Here is a 20,607-nt window from a genome sequence, read left to right as displayed (position 1 = left end):
AGGGGTACTAAATAGTGGGTTAGGCCGTACCAAGAGAAGGGCTGATCAGGGGTACTAAATAGTGGGTTAGGCCGTACCAAGAGAAGGGCTGATCAGGGGTACTAAATAGTGGGGTAGGTCGTACCGAGAGAAGGGCTGATCAGGGGTACTAAATAGTGGGGTGGGCCGTACCAAGAGAAGGGCTGATCAGGGGTACTAAATGGTGGGGTAGGCCGTACCAAGAGAAGGGCTGATCAGGGGTACTAAATGGTGGGGTAGGCCATAGTGTAGAGTATCTGTTCATGAGAAACACCTTGTTCACATGTTGTTGAATTGCCCCTGTTGACCTGTAGATCTCCTTCCAATTCCTAATGGAGGTTGGGTGGCCCAAAAACATCAGTGTTTCTGTGATGTCGGTGGGGAAACACACAAACCTGGTCTTCTTGGATGAACTCGTCACACCCCCAGGATCCTGTCTGTTGAGGGAGGGGTTTGAGAGGTTTCCCCGCCAGCTAAACCTCTATCGGAAATAGAAACACAGTTGAGTTTGCTTATCTAATTACACTGCAGTTCAAAATCAGAGAGTACCACCAGTACCACCAGTACCACCAGTACCAACAGTACTACCAGTACCAGCAGTACCACCAGTACCACAAGTACCACCAGTACCACAAGTACCACCAGTACCACCAGTACCACCAGTACCATCAGTACCACCAGTACCACCAGTACCACCAGTACCACAAGTACCACCAGTACCACAAGTACCACCAGTACCACCAGTACCAACAGTACCACCAGTACCACCAGTTCCACCAGTACCACCAGTACCATCAGTACCACCAGTACCACCAGTTCCACCAGTACCACCAGTACCACCAGTTCCATCAGTACCACCAGTACCATCAGTACCACCAGTACCACCAGTTCCACCAGTACCACCAGTTCCATCAGTACCACCAGTACCATCAGTACCACCAGTACCACTGTACCACCAGTACCACAAGTACCACCAGTACCACCAGTACCACGTACCACCAGTACCATCAGTACCACCAGTACCACCAGTACCACGTACCACCAGTACCATCAGTACCACCAGTACCACCAGTTCCACCAGTACCACAAGTACCACCAGTACCACCAGTACCACCAGTACCACGTACCACCAGTACCATCAGTACCACCAGTACCACGTACCACCAGTACCATCAGTACCACCAGTACCACCAGTACCACCAGTTCCACAAGTACCACCAGTACCACCAGTACCATCAGTACCACCAGTTCCACCAGTACCACCAGTACCATCAGTACCACCAGTTCCACCAGTACCATCAGTACCACCAGTACCACCAGTACCACTGTACCACAAGTACCACCAGTACCACCAGTACCAAGTACCACCAGTACCACGTACCACCAGTACCATCAGTACCACCAGTACCACCAGTACCACGTACCACCAGTACCATCAGTACCACCAGTACCACCAGTTCCACCAGTACCACAAGTACCACCAGTACCAAGTACCACCAGTACCACGTACCACCAGTACCATCAGTACCACCAGTACCACCAGTACCACCAGTACCACCAGTTCCACCAGTACCACAAGTACCACCAGTACCAGTACCACCAGTACCACCAGTACCATCAGTACCACCAGTACCATCAGTACCACCAGTACCACCAGTACCACCAGTACCACCAGTACCACCAGTACCACAGTTCCACCAGTACCACCAGTACCACCAGTACCACCAGTTCCACAAGTACCACCAGTACCATCAGTACCACCAGTACCACCAGTTCCACCAGTACCATCCAGTACCACCAGTACCACCAGTACCACTCCACCAGTACCACAGTACCACCAGTACCACCAGTACCACCAGTACCACCAGTACCACCAGTACCACCAGTACCACCAGTACCATCAGTACCACCTGTACCACCAGTACCACCAGTACCACCAGTACCACCAGTACCATCCAGTACCACCAGTACCACCAGTACCATCAGTACCACCAGTACCACCAGTACCACTGTACCACCAGTACCACCAGTTCCACCAGTTCCACCAGTACCAAGTACCACCAGTACCATCAGTTCCACCAGTACCATCAGTACCACCAGTTCCACCAGTACCACCAGTACCATCAGTACCACCAGTACCACCAGTACCATCAGTACCACCAGTACCACCAGTACCACCAGTACCACGTACCACCAGTACCAACAGTACCACCAGTTCCACCAGTACCATCAGTACCACCACCAGTACCAGTACCACCACCATACCAGCAGTTCCACCAGTACCACCAGTACCACCAGTTCCACCAGTACCATCAGTACCACCAGTACCACCAGTACCATCAGTACCACCTACCACCAGTACCACCAGTACCACCAGTACCACTGTACCACCAGTACCACCAGTACCACCAGTACCATCAGTACCACCAGTACCACGTACCATCAGTACCATCAGTACCACCAGTACCACCAGTACCATCAGTACCACCAGTACCAACAGTACCATTGTACCACCAGTACCACCTGTACCACCAGTACCACCAGTACCATCAGTACCACCAGTACCACCAGTACCACCTGTACCACCAGTACCACCTGTACCACCAGTACCACCAGTACCACTGTACCACCAGTACCACCAGTACCATCAGTACCACCGGTACCACGTACCACCAGTACCACCAGTTCCACCAGTTCCATCAGTACCACCAGTACCATCAGTACCACCAGTACCACCAGTACCACTGTACCACCAGTTCCACCAGTACCACCAGTACCAACAGTACCATCAGTACCACCAGTACCATCAGTACCACCAGTACCATTGTACCACCTGTACCACCTGTACCACCAGTACCACCAGTACCACCAGTACCAACAGTACCATTGTACCACCAGTACCACCAGTACCACCTGTACCATCAGTACCACCTGTACCATCAGTACCACCAGTACCAACAGTACCATTGTACCAGTACCATTACCACCAGTACCACCAGTACCACTGTACCACCAGTACCACCTGTACCACTGTACCATTGTACCACCAGTACCACCAGCACCACCAGTACCACCAGTACCACCAGTACCACCAGTACCACCTGTACCACCAGTACCACCTGTACCACCAGTATCACCAGTACCACTGTACCACCAGTACCACCTGTACCATCAGTACCACCAGTACCATCAGTACCACCACTACCACCTGTACCACCTGTACCACCAGTACCACCAGTACCACTGTACCACCAGTACCACCTGTACCACCTGTACCATCAGTACCATCAGTACCACCTGTACCACCAGTACCACCAGTACCACCAGTACCACCATTACCATCAGTACCACCAGTACCATCAGTACCACCAGTACCACCAGTACCATCAGTACCACCAGTACCACCAGTACCACCAGTACCACCAGTACCACCTGTACCACCTGTACCACCAGTTCCACCAGTACCACTGTACCACCTGTACCAACAGTACCACCAGTACCACCAGTACCACACCAGTACCACAGTACCACCAGTACCACAAGTACCACCAGTACCACCAGTACCACCAGTACCATCAGTACCACCAGTACCACCAGTACCACCAGTACCACAGTACCACCAGTACCACCAGTTCCACCAGTACCACCAGTACCACCAGTACCACCTGTACCACCAGTACCACCAGTTCCAACCAGTACCACCAGTACCACCAGTACCACCAGTACCACCAGTACCATCAGTACCACCAGTACCACCAGTTCCACCAGTACCACCAGTACCACCAGTACCATCAGTACCACCAGTACCACCAGTACCACAGTACCACCAGTACCACCAGTTCCACCAGTACCACCAGTACCACCAGTACCACCACCAGTACCACCAGTACCACAGTACCACCAGTACCATCAGTACCACCAGTACCACCAGTACCACCAGTACCACCAGTACCACCAGTACCATCAGTACCACCAGTTCCACCAGTTCCACCAGTACCACAAGTACCACCAGTACCATCAGTACCACCAGTACCACCAGTACCACCAGTACCACCAGTACCACCAGTACCACCAGTACCATCAGTACCACCAGTACCACTGTACCACCAGTACCACCAGTACCACCAGTACCACCAGTACCACCAGTACCACCAGTACCACCAGTACCACCAGTACCACCAGTACCACCAGTACCACCAGTACCACCAGTACCACCAGTTCCACCAGTACCACCAGTACCACCAGTACCACCAGTACCATCAGTACCACCAGTACCACCAGTACCACCTGTACCACCAGTACCACCAGTACCACCAGTACCACCAGTACCACCAGTACCACCAGTTCCACCAGTACCACCAGTACCACCAGTACCAACAGTACCACCAGTTCCACCAGTACCACCAGTACCACCAGTACCACCAATACCAGCAGTTCCACCAGTACCACCAGTACCATCAGTTCCACCAGTACCATCAGTACCACCAGTACCACCAGTACCATCAGTACCACCTGTACCACCAGTACCACCAGTACCACTGTACCACCAGTACCACCAGTACCACCAGTTCCACCAGTACCACCAGTACCATCAGTACCACCAGTACCACCAGTTCCAACAGTACCACCAGTACCAACAGTACCACCAGTACCACCAGTACCATCAGTACCACCAGTACCACCAGTTCCACCAGTACCACCAGTACCACCAGTACCATCAGTACCACCAGTACCACCAGTACCATCAGTACCACCAGTACCACCAGTTCCACCAGTTCCACCAGTACCACCAGTTCCACCTGTACCACCAGGACCACAAGTACCACCAGTACCATCAGTACCACCAGTACCACCAGTACCACCAGTACCACGTACCACCAGTACCATCAGTACCACCAGTTCCACCAGTTCCACCAGTACCACAAGTACCACCAGTACCATCAGTACCACCAGTACCACGTACCACCAGTACCACCAGTACCACGTACCACCAGTACCATCAGTACCACCAGTACCACGTACCACCAGTACCATCAGTTTACCAGTACCACCAGTACCACCAGTACCACCAGTTCCACAAGTACCACCAGTACCACCAGTACCACCAGTACCATCAGTACCACCAGTTCCACCAGTACCATCAGTACCACCAGTTCCACCAGTACCATCAGTACCACCAGTACCACCAGTACCACTGTACCACCAGTACCACCAGTACCACCAGTACCACCAGTACCATCAGTACCACCAGTTCCACCAGTACCACCAGTACCACCAGTACCAACAGTACCACCAGTTCCACCAGTACCACCAGTACCACCAGTACCACCAATACCAGCAGTTCCACCAGTACCACCAGTACCATCAGTTCCACCAGTACCATCAGTACCACCAGTACCACCAGTACCATCAGTACCACCTGTACCACCAGTACCACCAGTACCACTGTACCACCAGTACCACCAGTACCACCAGTTCCACCAGTACCACCAGTACCATCAGTACCATCAGTACCACCAGTACCACGTACCACCAGTACCATCAGTACCACCAGTACCACCAGTTCCATCAGTACCACCAGTACCACTGTACCACCAGTTCCACCAGTTCCACCAGTTCCATCAGTACCACCAGTACCACCAGTACCACTGTACCACCAGTACCACCAGTACCACCAGTTCCACCAGTACCACCAGTACCATCAGTACCACCAGTACCAACAGTACCATTGTACCACCAGTACCACCTGTACCACCAGTACCATCAGTACCACCAGTACCACCAGTACCACCTGTACCACCAGTACCACCTGTACCACCAGTACCACCAGTACCACTGTACCACCAGTACCACCAGTTCCACCAGTACCATCAGTACCACCGGTACCACGTACCACCAGTACCACCAGTTCCACCAGTTCCATCAGTACCACCAGTACCATCAGTACCACCAGTACCACCAGTACCACTGTACCACCAGTTCCACCAGTACCACCAGTACCACCAGTACCATCAGTACCACCAGTACCATCAGTACCAACAGTACCACTAGTACCATCATTACCACCAGTACCATCAGTACCACCAGTACCATTGTACCACCAGTACCACCTGTACCACCTGTACCACCAGTACCACCAGTACCATCAGTACCACCAGTACCAACAGTACCATTGTACCACCAGTACCACCAGTACCACCTGTACCATCAGTACCACCTGTACCATCAGTACCACCAGTACCAACAGTACCATTGTACCACCATTACCACCAGTATCACCAGTACCACTGTACCACCAGTACCACCTGTACCACTGTACCATTGTACCACCAGTACCACCAGCACCACCTGTACCACCAGTACCACCTGTACCACCAGTACCACCTGTACCACCAGTACCACCTGTACCACCAGTACCACCAGTACCAGTACCACTGTACCACCAGTACCACCTGTACCATCAGTACCACCAGTACCATCAGTACCACCAGTACCACCTGTACCACCTGTACCACCAGTACCACCAGTACCACTGTACCACCAGTACCACCTGTACCATCAGTACCACCTGTACCACCTGTACCATCAGTACCATCAGTACCACCTGTACCACCAGTACCACCAGTACCACCATTACCATCAGTACCACCAGTACCATCAGTACCACCAGTACCACCAGTACCATCAGTACCACCAGTACCACCTGTACCATCAGTACCACCAGTACCGCTGTACCACCTGTACCACCAGTTCCACCAGTACCACTGTACCACCTGTACCAACAGTACCACCAGTACCACCAGTACCACCAGTACCACCAGTACCACAAGTACCACCAGTACCACAAGTACCACCAGTACCAACAGTACCACCAGTACCACCAGTACCATCAGTACCACCAGTACCACCAGTACCACCAGTACCACAAGTACCACCAGTACCACAAGTACCACCAGTACCACCAGTACCACCTGTACCACCAGTACCACCAGTTCCAACAGTACCACCAGTACCAACAGTACCACCAGTACCATCAGTACCACCAGTACCACCAGTTCCACCAGTACCACCAGTACCACCAGTTCCACCAGTACCACCAGTACCACCAGTACCATCAGTACCACCAGTACCACCAGTACCATCAGTACCACCAGTACCACCAGTTCCACCAGTACCACCAGTTCCACCAGTACCATCAGTACCACCAGTACCATCAGTACCACCAGTACCACCAGTACCACTGTACCACCAGTACCACAAGTACCACCAGTACCACGTACCACCAGTACCATCAGTACCACCAGTACCACCAGTACCACGTACCACCAGTACCATCAGTACCACCAGTACCACCAGTTCCACCAGTACCACAAGTACCACCAGTACCACCAGTACCATCAGTACCATCAGTACCACCAGTACCACGTACCATCAGTTCCACCAGTACCACCAATACCACCAGTACCACCAGTTCCACCAGTACCACCAGTACCATCAGTACCACCAGTTCCACCAGTACCATCAGTACCACCAGTTCCACCAGTACCATCAGTACCACCAGTACCACTGTACCACCAGTACCACCAGTACCACAAGTACCACCAGTACCACCAGTACCACCAGTACCAAGTACCACCAGTACCACGTACCACCAGTACCATCAGTACCACCAGTACCACCAGTACCACGTACCACCAGTACCATCAGTACCACCAGTACCACCAGTACCACCAGTTCCACCAGTACCACAAGTACCACCAGTACCACCAGCCCATGTACCACCAGTACCACCAGTACCACCAGTACCATCAGTACCACCAGTACCACCAGTACCACGTACCACCAGTACCATCAGTACCACCAGTACCACCAGTACCACGTACCACCAGTACCATCAGTACCACCAGTACCACCAGTTCCACCAGTACCATCAGTACCACCAGTACCACCAGTACCACCAGTACCATCAGTTCCACCAGTACCACCAGTACCACCAGTACCATCAGTACCACCAGTACCACCAGTACCACCAGTTCCACCAGTACCACCAGTACCACCAGTACCATCAGTTCCACCAGTACCATCAGTACCACCTGTACCACCAGTACCACCAGTACCACTGTACCACCAGTACCACCAGTTCCACCAGTACCACCAGTACCACCAGTTCCACCAGTACCACCAGTACCATCAGTACCACCAGTACCATCAGTACCACCAGTTCCACCAGTACCACCAGTACCACCAGTACCAACAGTACCACCAGTTCCACCAGTACCACCAGTACCATCAGTACCACCAGTACCACCAATACCAGCAGTTCCACCAGTACCACCAGTACCATCAGTTCCACCAGTACCATCAGTACCACCAGTACCACCAGTACCATCAGTACCACCTGTACCACCAGTACCACCAGTACCACTGTACCACCAGTACCACCAGTACCACCAGTTCCACCAGTACCACCAGTACCATCAGTACCATCAGTACCACCAGTACCACGTACCACCAGTACCATCAGTACCACCAGTACCACCAGTACCACCTGTACCACCAGTTCCACCAGTTCCATCAGTACCACCAGTACCACCAGTACCACTGTACCACCAGTACCACCAGTACCACCAGTTCCACCAGTACCACTGTACCACCAGTACCACCAGTACCATCAGTACCACCAGTACCAACAGTACCATTGTACCACCAGTACCACCTGTACCACCAGTACCATCAGTACCACCAGTACCACCAGTACCACCTGTACCACCAGTACCACCTGTACCACCAGTACCACCTGTACCACTGTACCACCAGTACCACCAGTTCCACCAGTACCACCAGTACCATCAGTACCACCGGTACCACGTACCACCAGTTCCACCAGTTCCATCAGTACCACCAGTACCATCAGTACCACCAGTACCACCAGTACCACTGTACCACCAGTTCCACCAGTACCACCAGTACCACCAGTACCATCAGTACCACCAGTACCATCAGTACCAACAGTACCTCCAGTACCACCAGTACCATCAGTACCACCAGTACCACCAGTACCAACAGTACCATTGTACCACCAGTACCACCTGTACCACCAGTACCACCAGTACCATCAGTACCACCAGTACCAACAGTACCATTGTACCACCAGTACCACCAGTACCACCTGTACCATCAGTACCACCTGTACCATCAGTACCACCAGTACCAACAGTACCATTGTACCACCAGTACCACCAGTACCACCAGTATCACCAGTACCACTGTACCACCAGTACCACCTGTACCACTGTACCATTGTACCACCAGTACCACCAGCACCACCTGTACCACCAGTACCACCTGTACCACCAGTACCACCTGTACCACCAGTATCACCAGTACCACTGTACCACCAGTACCACCAGTACCATCAGTACCACCAGTACCATCAGTACCACCAGTACCACCAGTACCACCAGTACCACCTGTACCACCAGTACCACCAGTACCACTGTACCACCAGTACCACCTGTACCATCAGTACCACCTGTACCACCTGTACCATCAGTACCATCAGTACCACCCACCAGTGTACCACCAGTACCACCAGTACCACCAGTACCATCAGTACCACCATTACCATCAGTACCACCAGTACCACCTGTACCATCAGTACCACCAGTACCGCTGTACCACCTGTACCACCAGTTCCACCAGTACCACTGTACCACCTGTACCAACAGTACCACCTGTACCACCTGTACCACCAGTACCACCTACCACCAGTACCACAGCACCAGTACCAGTTCTACCACTGTACCAGTTCATTACCAAGCCATTGGATGGGTCTGCTACTCAGTATACAGTTCCACTTACCACCAGTTCCATTGGTATCAGGTCTGCCACCAGTCTACCATATACAGGTCATTACCAAGTACCATTGGTATGGGTCTGCTCTAGTATACAGTACACCTTACCACCAGTACCATTGGATGGGTCTGCACTAGTATACAGTTCATTACCACCAGTACCATTGGACCATGGGTCTGCCTAGTATACAGTTCATTACCAAGCCATTGGATGGGTCTGCTCTAGTATCACAGTTCCACTGTACCACCAGCCATTGGATGGGTCTGCTCTAGTATACAGTTCATGTAGCAAGCCCTTGGATGGGTCTGGTGTGGTATACAGTTCATTACCAAGCCACCTGGATGGGTCTGGTGTCAGTATACAGTTCATTACCAAGCCATTGGTATGGGTCTGCTACCATCAGTACCACAGTTCATTACCATCAGCCATTGGATGGGTCTGCTCTAGTACCACCAGTTCATTACCACCATTGGATCAGTCTGCTACCATCAGTATACAGGTACACCTTACCAAGCCATTGGATGGGTCTGCTCCAGTTCCATACCAGGTCATTACCAACAGCCATTGGATGGGTCCACCTGTACTCAGCACCACCAGTTCTACCACTGTACAGTTCATTACCAAGCCATTGGATGGGTCTGGTGTAGTATACAGGTCATTACCAAGCCATTGGATGGGTCTGCTCTAGTATACAGTTCATTACCAAGCCATTGGATGGGTCTGCTCTAGTATACAGGTCATTACCAAGCCATTGGATGGGTCTGCTCTAGTATACAGTTCATTACCAAGCCATTGGATGGGTCTGCTCTAGTATACAGGTCATTACCAAGCCATTGGATGGGTCTGCTCTAGTATACAGTTCATTACCAAGCCATTGGATGGGTCTGCTCTAGTATACAGTACATTACCAAGCCATTGGATGGGTCTGGTGTAGTATACAGTTCATTACCAAGCCATTGGATGGGTCTGCTCTGGTATACAGTTCATTACCAAGCCATTGGATGGGTCTGCTCTAGTATACAGTACATTACCAAGCCATTGGATGGGTCTGCTCTAGTATACAGGTCATTACCAAGCCATTGGATGGGTCTGCTCTAGTATACAGTACATTACCAAGCCATTGGATGGGTCTGCTCCAGTATACAGTACATTACCAAGCCATTGGATGGGTCTGCTCTAGTATACAGTTCATTACCAAGCCATTGGATGGGTCTGCTCTAGTATACAGTACATTACCAAGCCATTGGATGGGTCTGCTCCAGTATACAGTACATTACCAAGCCATTGGATGGGTCTGCTCTAGTATACAGTTCATTACCAAGCCATTGGATGGGTCTACTCTAGTATACAGGTCATTACCAAGCCATTGGATGGGTCTGCTCTAGTATACAGGTCATTACCAAGCCATTGGATGGGTCTACTCTAGTATACAGGTCATTACCAAGCCAATGGATGGGTCTGCTCTAGTATACAGGTCATTACCAAGCCATTGGATGGGTCTGCTCTAGTATACAGTACATTACCAAGCCATTGGATGGGTCTGGTGTAGTATACAGTTCATTACCAAGCCATTGGATGGGTCTGGTGTAGTATACAGTTCATTACCAAGCCATTGGATGGGTCTGCTCTAGTATACAGTTCATTACCAAGCCATTGGATGGGTCTGCTCTAGTATACAGGTCATTACCAAGCCATTGGATGGGTCTGCTCTAGTATACAGGTCATTACCAAGCCATTGGATGGGTCTGCTCTAGTATACAGTACATTACCAAGCCATTGGATGGGTCTGCTCTAGTATACAGTTCATTACCAAGCCATTGGATGGGTCTGCTCTAGTATACAGTTCATAACCAAGCCATTGGATGGGTCTGCTCTAGTATACAGTTCATTACCAAGCCATTGGATGGGTCTACTCTAGTATACAGTTCATTACCAAGCCATTGGATGGGTCCACAATCTCAGACGAGATGGTCTTTCCTCTCTCCCATACCTAATTTCTGAAAACATAAAACACCGGTCTCAGTTGAGTAGCAGTCTGAGCCACATAGTACCTAGGATTGGATAAAGTAATCCTTCTCACCCCCCCTTAAAAGATTTAGATGCACTATTGTAAAGTGGCTGCTCCACTGGATGTCATAAGGTGAATGCACCAATTTGTAAGTCCCTCTGGATAAGAGCGTCTGCTAAATGACTTAAATGTAAATGTAGATAGTATACCTTTGGTCCTGCCACACACATATCACTGGTTAGAGGCTTATTTTCCCCATGAGATGTATGAACCAAATTCTATGTGATAAGGAGACTTATATGATTCCACCTAATGTAACCTTCTGCATCACTCAGACACCATTTACTGATGGATAGCCAGGGGCATGCTCCAACACTCATATCTCTACTGATAGATAGCCAGGGGCATGCTCCAACACTCAGACATCATTTACTGATAGATAGCCAGGGGCACGCTCCAACACTCAGACATCTTTACTGATAGATAGCCAGGGGCACGCTCCAACACTCAGATATCTTTACTGATAGATAGCCAGGGGCACGCTCCAACACTCAGATATCTTTACTGATAGATAGCCAGGGGCATGCTCCAACACTTAGACATCATTTACTGATAGATAGCCAGGGGCACGCTCCAACACTCAGACATCTTTACTGATAGATAGCCAGGGGCATGCTCCAACACTTAGACACCATTTACTGATAGATAGCCAGGGGCATGCTCCAACACTCAGACACCATTTACTGATAGATAGCCAGGGGCATTCTCCAACACTCAGATCTTTACTGATAGATAGCCAGGGGCACGCTCCAACACTCAGACATCTTTACGGATAGATAACCAGGGACACGCTCCAACACTTAGACATCTTTAAAAAAAAAAAAATGTAAATTTTTTCTCCCCTTTTCTCCCCAATTTCGTGGTATCCAATTGTTAGTAGCTACTATCTAAACCCCAGGAAGAGTAGCTGCTGCCTTGGCAGGAACTAATGGGGATCCTTAATAAACCCCAGGAAGAATAGCTGCTGCCTTGATAGAAACTAATGGGGATCCATAGTAACCCCAGGAAGAGTATCTGCTGACTTGGCAGGAACTAATGGGGATCCTTAATAAACACCAGGAAGAGTAGCTGCTGATTTGGCAGGAACTAATGGGGATCCTTAATAAACACCAGGAAGAGTAGCTGCTGCCTTGGCAGGAACTAATGGGGATCCTTAATAAACACCAGGAAGAGTAGCTGCTGCCTGGCAGGAACTAATGGAGATCCATAATAAACCCCAGGAAGAGTAGCTGCTGATTTGACAGGAACTAATGGGGATCCATAATAAACTCCAGGAAGAGTAGCTGCTGATTTGACAGGAACTAATGGGGAACCATAGTAACCCCAGGAAGAGTATCTGCTGACTTGGCAGGAACTAATGGGGATCCATAGTAACCCCAGGAAGAGTATCTGCTGACTTGGCAGGAACTAATGGGGATCCATAGTAACCCCAGGAAGAGTAGCTGCTGACTTGACAGGAACTAATGGGGATCCATAATAAACCCCAGGAAGAGTATCTGCTGACTTGGCAGGAACTAATGGGGATCCATTATAAACCTCAGCAAGAGTAGCTGCTGATTTGACAGGAACTAATGGGGATCCATTATAAATACAAATACAAATAAAATGGCTTTCTAGCAATGATCAACAACTAATTTGTAAGAGCTTGAAGAATAAAAAAATAAATAATGTGCAAATATTGTACAATTCAGGTGTGGAAAGCTCTTAGAGACTTACCCAGAAAGACTCACACCTGTAATCCCTGCCAAAGGTGATTCTAACATGTATTGACTCAGGGGTGTGAAAACTATTTCTGTATTTAATTTTCAATAAATTTTCAAAAACTTTTAAAGATGTTTTCACTTTGTCATCATGGGGTATTGTGTTTAGATGGGTGAGAAAAAAACAATTTAATCAATTTTGAATTCCGTCTGTAACACAATGTGTATTAAGTCAAGGGGTATGAATACTTTCTGAAGGCACTGTAATGTAATCTATGTCTTACAGCTCAGAGGACATTGTGGTGAAGCTGAACGGCAGTCAGCTGACGATGGACTACCTGGAAGAGGTTGGTTTTAACGAGCCGATCCTGGTTCTAAAGAAGGACGGTCTGGGGATGTCCATGCCCGCTCCTACCTTCTACATCAATGATGTGGAGAACCATGTTGGTACGTATAGTCCTGTCTCTGTCTACTGCTCTAACAGCTTTAGTAATACCGGAGATGCCCGCTCCTACCTTCTACATCAATGATGTAGGGAACCATGTTGGTACGTATAGTCCTGTCTCTGTCTACTGCCTACTGCTCTAACAGCTTTAGTAATACTTGGGGATGTCCTCGTTCTACATTTCCGTCAGTAAAGACTAGTCTCTAAATAACTCATTGTTTTCCTACAGTAAGTTACGTAGGACTACTTTACTGATCTCCATCAGATGCTCCCTCCCTCTCTCTCTCTTTTTAGAAAATGTTTTTGCTGGTGCCAGCGCAAAGCTTTTCATATCACTCAATCCAGTGCGAGGTGCTACGTTGTCTAAATAACTCAAGTGGCTAGTTTGCCTGTCTGTAAAGAGAAGGGCGGGCTGTACGTTGATCATACTGCTCTGATTGGATAGAGCGATACTGTATATTTCTCCACCCATTCACTACATAATTTCACACAATCACTTCTCTTGGCCTGATTCAGTCTGATTATTTATATTACTTCTGCCTCCTATTTCTTTTATATATTTTTTATTTTACCTTTATTTAACCAGGCAAGTCAGTTAAGAACAAATTCTTATTTTCAATGATGGCCTAGGAACAGCGGGTTAACTGCCTGTTCAGGGGCAGAACGACAGATTTGTACCTTGTCAGCTCGGGGGTTTGAACTTGCAACCTTCCGGTTACTAGTCCAACGCTCTAACCACTAGGCTACCCTGCCGCCCCTATTAGCCTGATCATTTAGATTACTTCTGCCTCCTATTAGCCTGATCATTTATATTACTTCTGCCTCCTGTTAGCCTGATCATTTAGATTACTTCTGCCTCCTATTAGCCTGATCATTTAGATTACTTCTGCCTCCTATTAGCCTGATCATTTAGATTACTTCTGCCTCCTATTAGCCTGATAATTTATATTACTTCTGCCTCCCGTTAGCCTGATCATTTAGATTACTTCTGCCTCCCGTTAGTCTCAGTCGGACGTTCCGACCTGTCTCTCTCGGACGTTCCGACCTGTCTCTCTCGGACGTTCCGACCTGTCTCTCTCGGACGTTCCGACCGGTCTCAGTCGGACGTTCCGACCGGTCTCAGTCGGACGTTCCGACCTGTCTGTCATGTTGAAAAGATGTATCATCAGGATGTGGTAGTTTACTGGTGATGAACACTTCTCCAATCGTTGTTGAGATCTGATATTCCATGCAGCTTTAGAGGAGAGATAGGCCAATGTCATAGTCCTATCATCAACCAATCACATATCTCATGTCCTTTTGGGCTAAATTCCATCTAAACTTGGAGAGAGGTAGTAATTACTTACAAAAAGCATGCTTCTGATGAAGAGCTACACATAGCTGTTTTAGACTGATAGATATCAGCTACACATAGCAGTATTAGACTGATAGATATCAGCTACACATAGCAGTATTAGACTGTAAGATATCAGCTACACATAGCTGTTTTAGACTGATAGATATCAGCTACACATAGCTGTTTTAGACTGATAGATATCAGCTACACATAGCAGTATTAGACTGATAGATATCAGCTACACATAGCAGTATTAGACTGATAGATATCAGCTACACATAGCTGTATTAGACTGATAGATATCAGCTACACATAGCAGTATTAGACTGATAGATATCAGCTACACATAGCAGTATTAGACTGTAAGATATCAGCTACACATAGCTGTTTTAGACTGATAGATATCAGCTACACATAGCAGTATTAGACTGTAAGATATCAGCTACACATAGCAGTATTAGACTGATAGATATCCGCTACATATAGCCGTATTAGACTATAAGATATCAGGTCATTTTGTCAAATGTGTTAGGCTCTCCATCCTTATTAGTTGCTCAGTCACTATATTTGTTGCTCCTACACTCAGTCCTGTTTTATGTCCCTTCCTTTTTTTACATTCCCTGAGATCAACCAGAAATGTTTCCTTGGCCAAATTTCCCCAGATTTTCATAAAACAGCCGCACATGTATTCTCTTGTTTCTGCATCACCATCTTTGCACTCGGCAAAAGATTATTCGACCTGCACCTCAATTATGTGATGCCATAGCCCCCATTTCTCACAATGTTCTGAAAAATCGTCCTGTTGTCCCACATGAGTGTATTTTAATTGTGGTCATCCTATCAACTGTCAATTTACAGATACGATTACAAATACTCGTCTCGCCAGGTTGGCCACCCTTGGAGGTTACTACTTTGCTGACAGGAAACAGTAGTACTATGATTTGTCCACCAGAGAGGGCTGCTGTCAGCAGTTTTAATCTCTGCTGACACACAAATGCTTGTGACTGACACATCTGCTACTACTACTGCTTTATACTGAGCAGCCTAGTTAGCAACACATCTTCTACTGCTTTATACTGAGCAGCCTAGTTAGCAACACATCTTATACTGATACTGAGCAGCCTAGTTAGCAACACATCTGCTACTTCTACTGCTTTATACTGAGCAGCCTAGTTAGCAACACATCTGCTACTTCTACTGCTTTATACTGAGCAGCCTAGTTAGCAACACATCTGCTACTTCTACTGCTTTATACTGAGCAGCCTAGTTAGCAACACATCTGCTACTTCTACTGCTTTATACTGAGCAGCCTAGTTAGCAACACATCTGCTACTTCTCCTTTATACTGAGCAGCCTAGTTAGCAACACATCTGCTACTTCTACTGCTTTATACTGAGCAGCCTAGTTAGCAACACATCTGCTACTTCTACTGCTTTATACTGAGCAGCCTAGTTAGCAACACATCTGCTACTTCTACTGCTTTATACTGAGCAGCCTAGTTAGCAACACATCTGCTACTTCTCCTTTATACTGAGCAGCCTAGTTAGCAACACATCTGCTACTTCTACTGCTTTATACTGAGCAGCCTAGTTAGCAACACATCTGCTACTTCTCCTTTATACTGAGCAGCCTAGTTAGCAACACATCTGCTACTTCTACTGCTTTATACTGAGCAGCCTAGTTAGCAACACATCTGCTACTTCTACTGCTTTATACTGAGCAGCCTAGTTAGCAACACATCTGCTACTTCTACTGCTTTATACTGAGCAGCCTAGTTAGCAACACATCTGCTACTTCTCCTTTATACTGAGCAGCCTAGTTAGCAACACATCTGCTACTACTTCTACTGCTTTATACTGAGCAGCCTAGTTAGCAACACATCTGCTACTTCTACTGCTTTATACTGAGCAGCCTAGTTAGCAACACATCTGCTACTTCTACTGTTATACTGAGCAGCCTAGTTAGCAACATCTGCTACTTCTTTTATACTGAGCAGCCTAGTTAGCAACACATCTGCTACTTCTACTGCTTTATACTGAGCAGCCTAGTTAGCAACACATCTGCTACTTCTCCTTTATACTGAGCAGCCTAGTTAGCAACACATCTGCTACTTCTCCTTTATACTGAGCTTTATCTTCTACTGAGCAGCAGCCTAGTTAGCAACACATCTGCTACTTCTACTGCTTTATACTGAGCAGCCTAGTTAGCAACACATCTGCTACTTCTACTGCTTTATACTGAGCAGCCTAGTTAGCAACACATCTGCTACTTTTATACTGAGCAGCCTAGTTAGCAACATCTGCTTTATACTGAGCAGCCTAGTTAGCAACACATCTGCTACTTCTACTGCTTTATACTGAGCAGCCTAGTTAGCAACACATCTGCTACTTCTACTGCTTTATACTGAGCAGCCTAGTCTAGCTGAGCAACAACACATCTGCTACTTCTACTGCTTTATACTGAGCAGCCTAGTTAGCAACACATCTGCTACTTCTCCTTTATACTGAGCAGCCTAGTTAGCAACACATCTGCTACTTCTACTGCTTTATACTGAGCAGCCTAGTTAGCAACACATCTGCTACTTCTACTGCTTTATACTGAGCAGCCTAGTTAGCAACACATCTGCTACTTCTACTGAGCAGCCTAGTTAGCAACACATCTGCTACTGAGCAGCCTAGTTAGCAACACATCTGCTACTTCTCCTTTATACTGAGCAGCCTAGTTAGCAACACATCTGACTTCTACTGCTTTATACTGAGCAGCCTAGTTAGCAACACATCTGCTACTTCTCTGAGCAGCCTTTATATACTGAGCAGCCTAGTTAGCAACACATCTGCTACTTCTGCTACTTCTCTGCTACTTATACTGAGCAGCCTAGTTAGCAACACATCTGCTACTTCTACTGCTTTATACTGAGCAGCCTAGTTAGCAACACATCTGCTACTTCTCTGCTTTATACTGAGCAGCCTAGTTAGCAGTGCCCTTGTTTGGGTGTACACATCTGCTACTTCTCTGCTTTATACTGAGCAGCCTAGTTAGCAACACATCTGCTACTTCTCCTTTATACTGAGCAGCCTTTATACATCTGCTACTTCTCCTTTATACTGAGCAGCCTAGTTAGCAACACATCTGCTACTTCTACTGCTTTATACTGAGCAGCCTAGTTAGCAACACATCTGCTACTTCTACTGCTTTATACTGAGCAGCCTAGTTAGCAACACATCTGCTACTTCTACTGCTTTATACTGAGCAGCCTAGTTAGCAACACATCTGCTACTTCTACTGCTTTATACTGAGCAGCCTAGTTAGCAACACATCTGCTACTTCTACTGCTTTATACTGAGCAGCCTAGTTAGCAACACATCTGCTACTACTGCTTTATACTGAGCAGCCTCCTTTATACTGAGCAGCCTTTATACTGTTAGCAACACATCTGCTACTTCTACTGCTTTATACTGAGCAGCCTAGTTAGCAACACATCTACTACTTCTACTGCTTTATACTGAGCAGCCTAGTTAGCAACACATCTGCTACTTCTACTGCTTTATACTGAGCAGCCTAGTTAGCAACACATCTGCTACTTCTCCTTTATACTGAGCAGCCTAGTTAGCAACACATCTGCTACTTCTCTGCATACCAGCCTAGTTTATACTGAGCAGCCTAGTTAGCAACACATCTGCTACTTCTACTGCTTTATACTGAGCAGCCTAGTTAGCAACACATCTGCTACTTCTACTGCTTTATACTGAGCAGCCTAGTTAGCAACACATCTGCTACTTCTCCTTTATACTGAGCAGCCTAGTTAGCAACACATCTGCTACTTCTACTGCTTTATACTGAGCAGCCTAGTTAGCAACACATCTGTTACTTCTCTGCTTTATACTGAGCAGCCTAGTTAGCAACACATCTGCTACTTCTCTGCTTTATACTGAGCAGCCTAGTTAGCAACACATCTGCTACTTCTACTGCTTTATACTGAGCAGCCTAGTTAGCAACACATCTGCTACTTCTACTGCAGCCTTTATAACTGAGCAGCCTAGTTAGCAACACATCTGCTACTTCTCTGCTTTATACTGAGCAGCCTAGTTAGCAACCTAGTTACATCTACTTCTCCTTTATACTGAGCAGCCTAGTTAGCAACACATCTGCTACTTTATACTGAGCAGCCTAGTTAGCTCACTTTATACTGAGCAGCCTAGTTAGCAACACATCTGCTACTTCTCCTTTATACTGAGCAGCCTAGTTAGCAACACATCTGCTACTTCTCTTTTATACTGAGCAGCCTAGTTAGCAACACATCTGCTACTTCTACTGCTTTATACTGAGCAGCCTAGTTAGCAACACATCTGCTACTTCTCCTTTATACTGAGCAGCCTAGTTAGCAACACATCTGCTACTTCTACTGCTTTATACTGAGCAGCCTAGTTAGCAACACATCTGCTACTTCTACTGCTTTATACTGAGCAGCCTAGTTAGCAACACATCTGCTACTTCTCCTTTATACTGAGCAGCCTAGTTAGCAACACATCTGCTACTTCTACTGCTTTATACTGAGCAGCCTAGTTAGCAACACATCTGCTACTTCTCTGCTTTATACTGAGCAGCCTAGTTAGCAACACATCTGCTACTTCTCTGCTTTATACTGAGCAGCCTAGTTAGCAACACATCTGCTACTTCTACTGCTTTATACTGAGCAGCCTAGTTAGCAACACATCTGCTTTTATACTGAGCTTTAGCATACTGAGCAGCCTCTGCTGTTAGCAACACATCTGCTACTTCTACCTACTGCTTTATACTGAGCAGCCTAGTTAGCAACACATCTGCTACTTCCTAGTGCAACACATCTGCTTTTATACTGAGCAGCCTAGTTAGCAACACATCTGCTACTTCTACTGCTTTATACTGAGCAGCCTAGTTAGCAACACATCTGCTACTTCTCCTTTATACTGAGCAGCCTAGTTAGCAACACATCTGCTACTTCTACTGCTTTATACTGAGCAGTTAGCAACACATCTGTTTCTCTGCTTTATACTGAGCAGCCTATTAGCAACACATCTGCTACTTCTACTGCTTTATACTGAGCAGCCTAGTTAGCAACACATCTGCTACTTCTCCTTTATACTGAGCAGCCTAGTTAAACACATCTGCTACTTCTACTGCTTTATACTGAGCAGCCTAGTTAGCA

At 47.6% G+C, this 20,607-nt stretch overlaps 1 protein-coding gene across 1 annotated transcript in view; it reads left to right on the top strand.

Annotated features, from left to right (window-relative positions):
* The window catches only part of LOC115124499 (lysine-specific demethylase phf2-like), a 159,652-nt gene that overhangs the window by 50,276 nt on the left and 88,769 nt on the right, over positions 1-20,607 (top strand). The window contains exon 4 of the mRNA XM_065002119.1: positions 13,928-14,088. Coding sequence (XP_064858191.1) covers positions 13,928-14,088 — 161 coding nt within the window. The remainder of the gene's footprint in view (positions 1-13,927; positions 14,089-20,607) is intronic.

This window comes from Oncorhynchus nerka, linkage group LG15, assembly GCF_034236695.1.
Source record: "Oncorhynchus nerka isolate Pitt River linkage group LG15, Oner_Uvic_2.0, whole genome shotgun sequence".
Classification (NCBI taxonomy): Eukaryota; Metazoa; Chordata; class Actinopteri; order Salmoniformes; family Salmonidae; genus Oncorhynchus; species Oncorhynchus nerka.
Note: the sequence above shows the minus strand (reverse complement) of the source record. Positions and strands in the feature narration are given on the sequence as shown.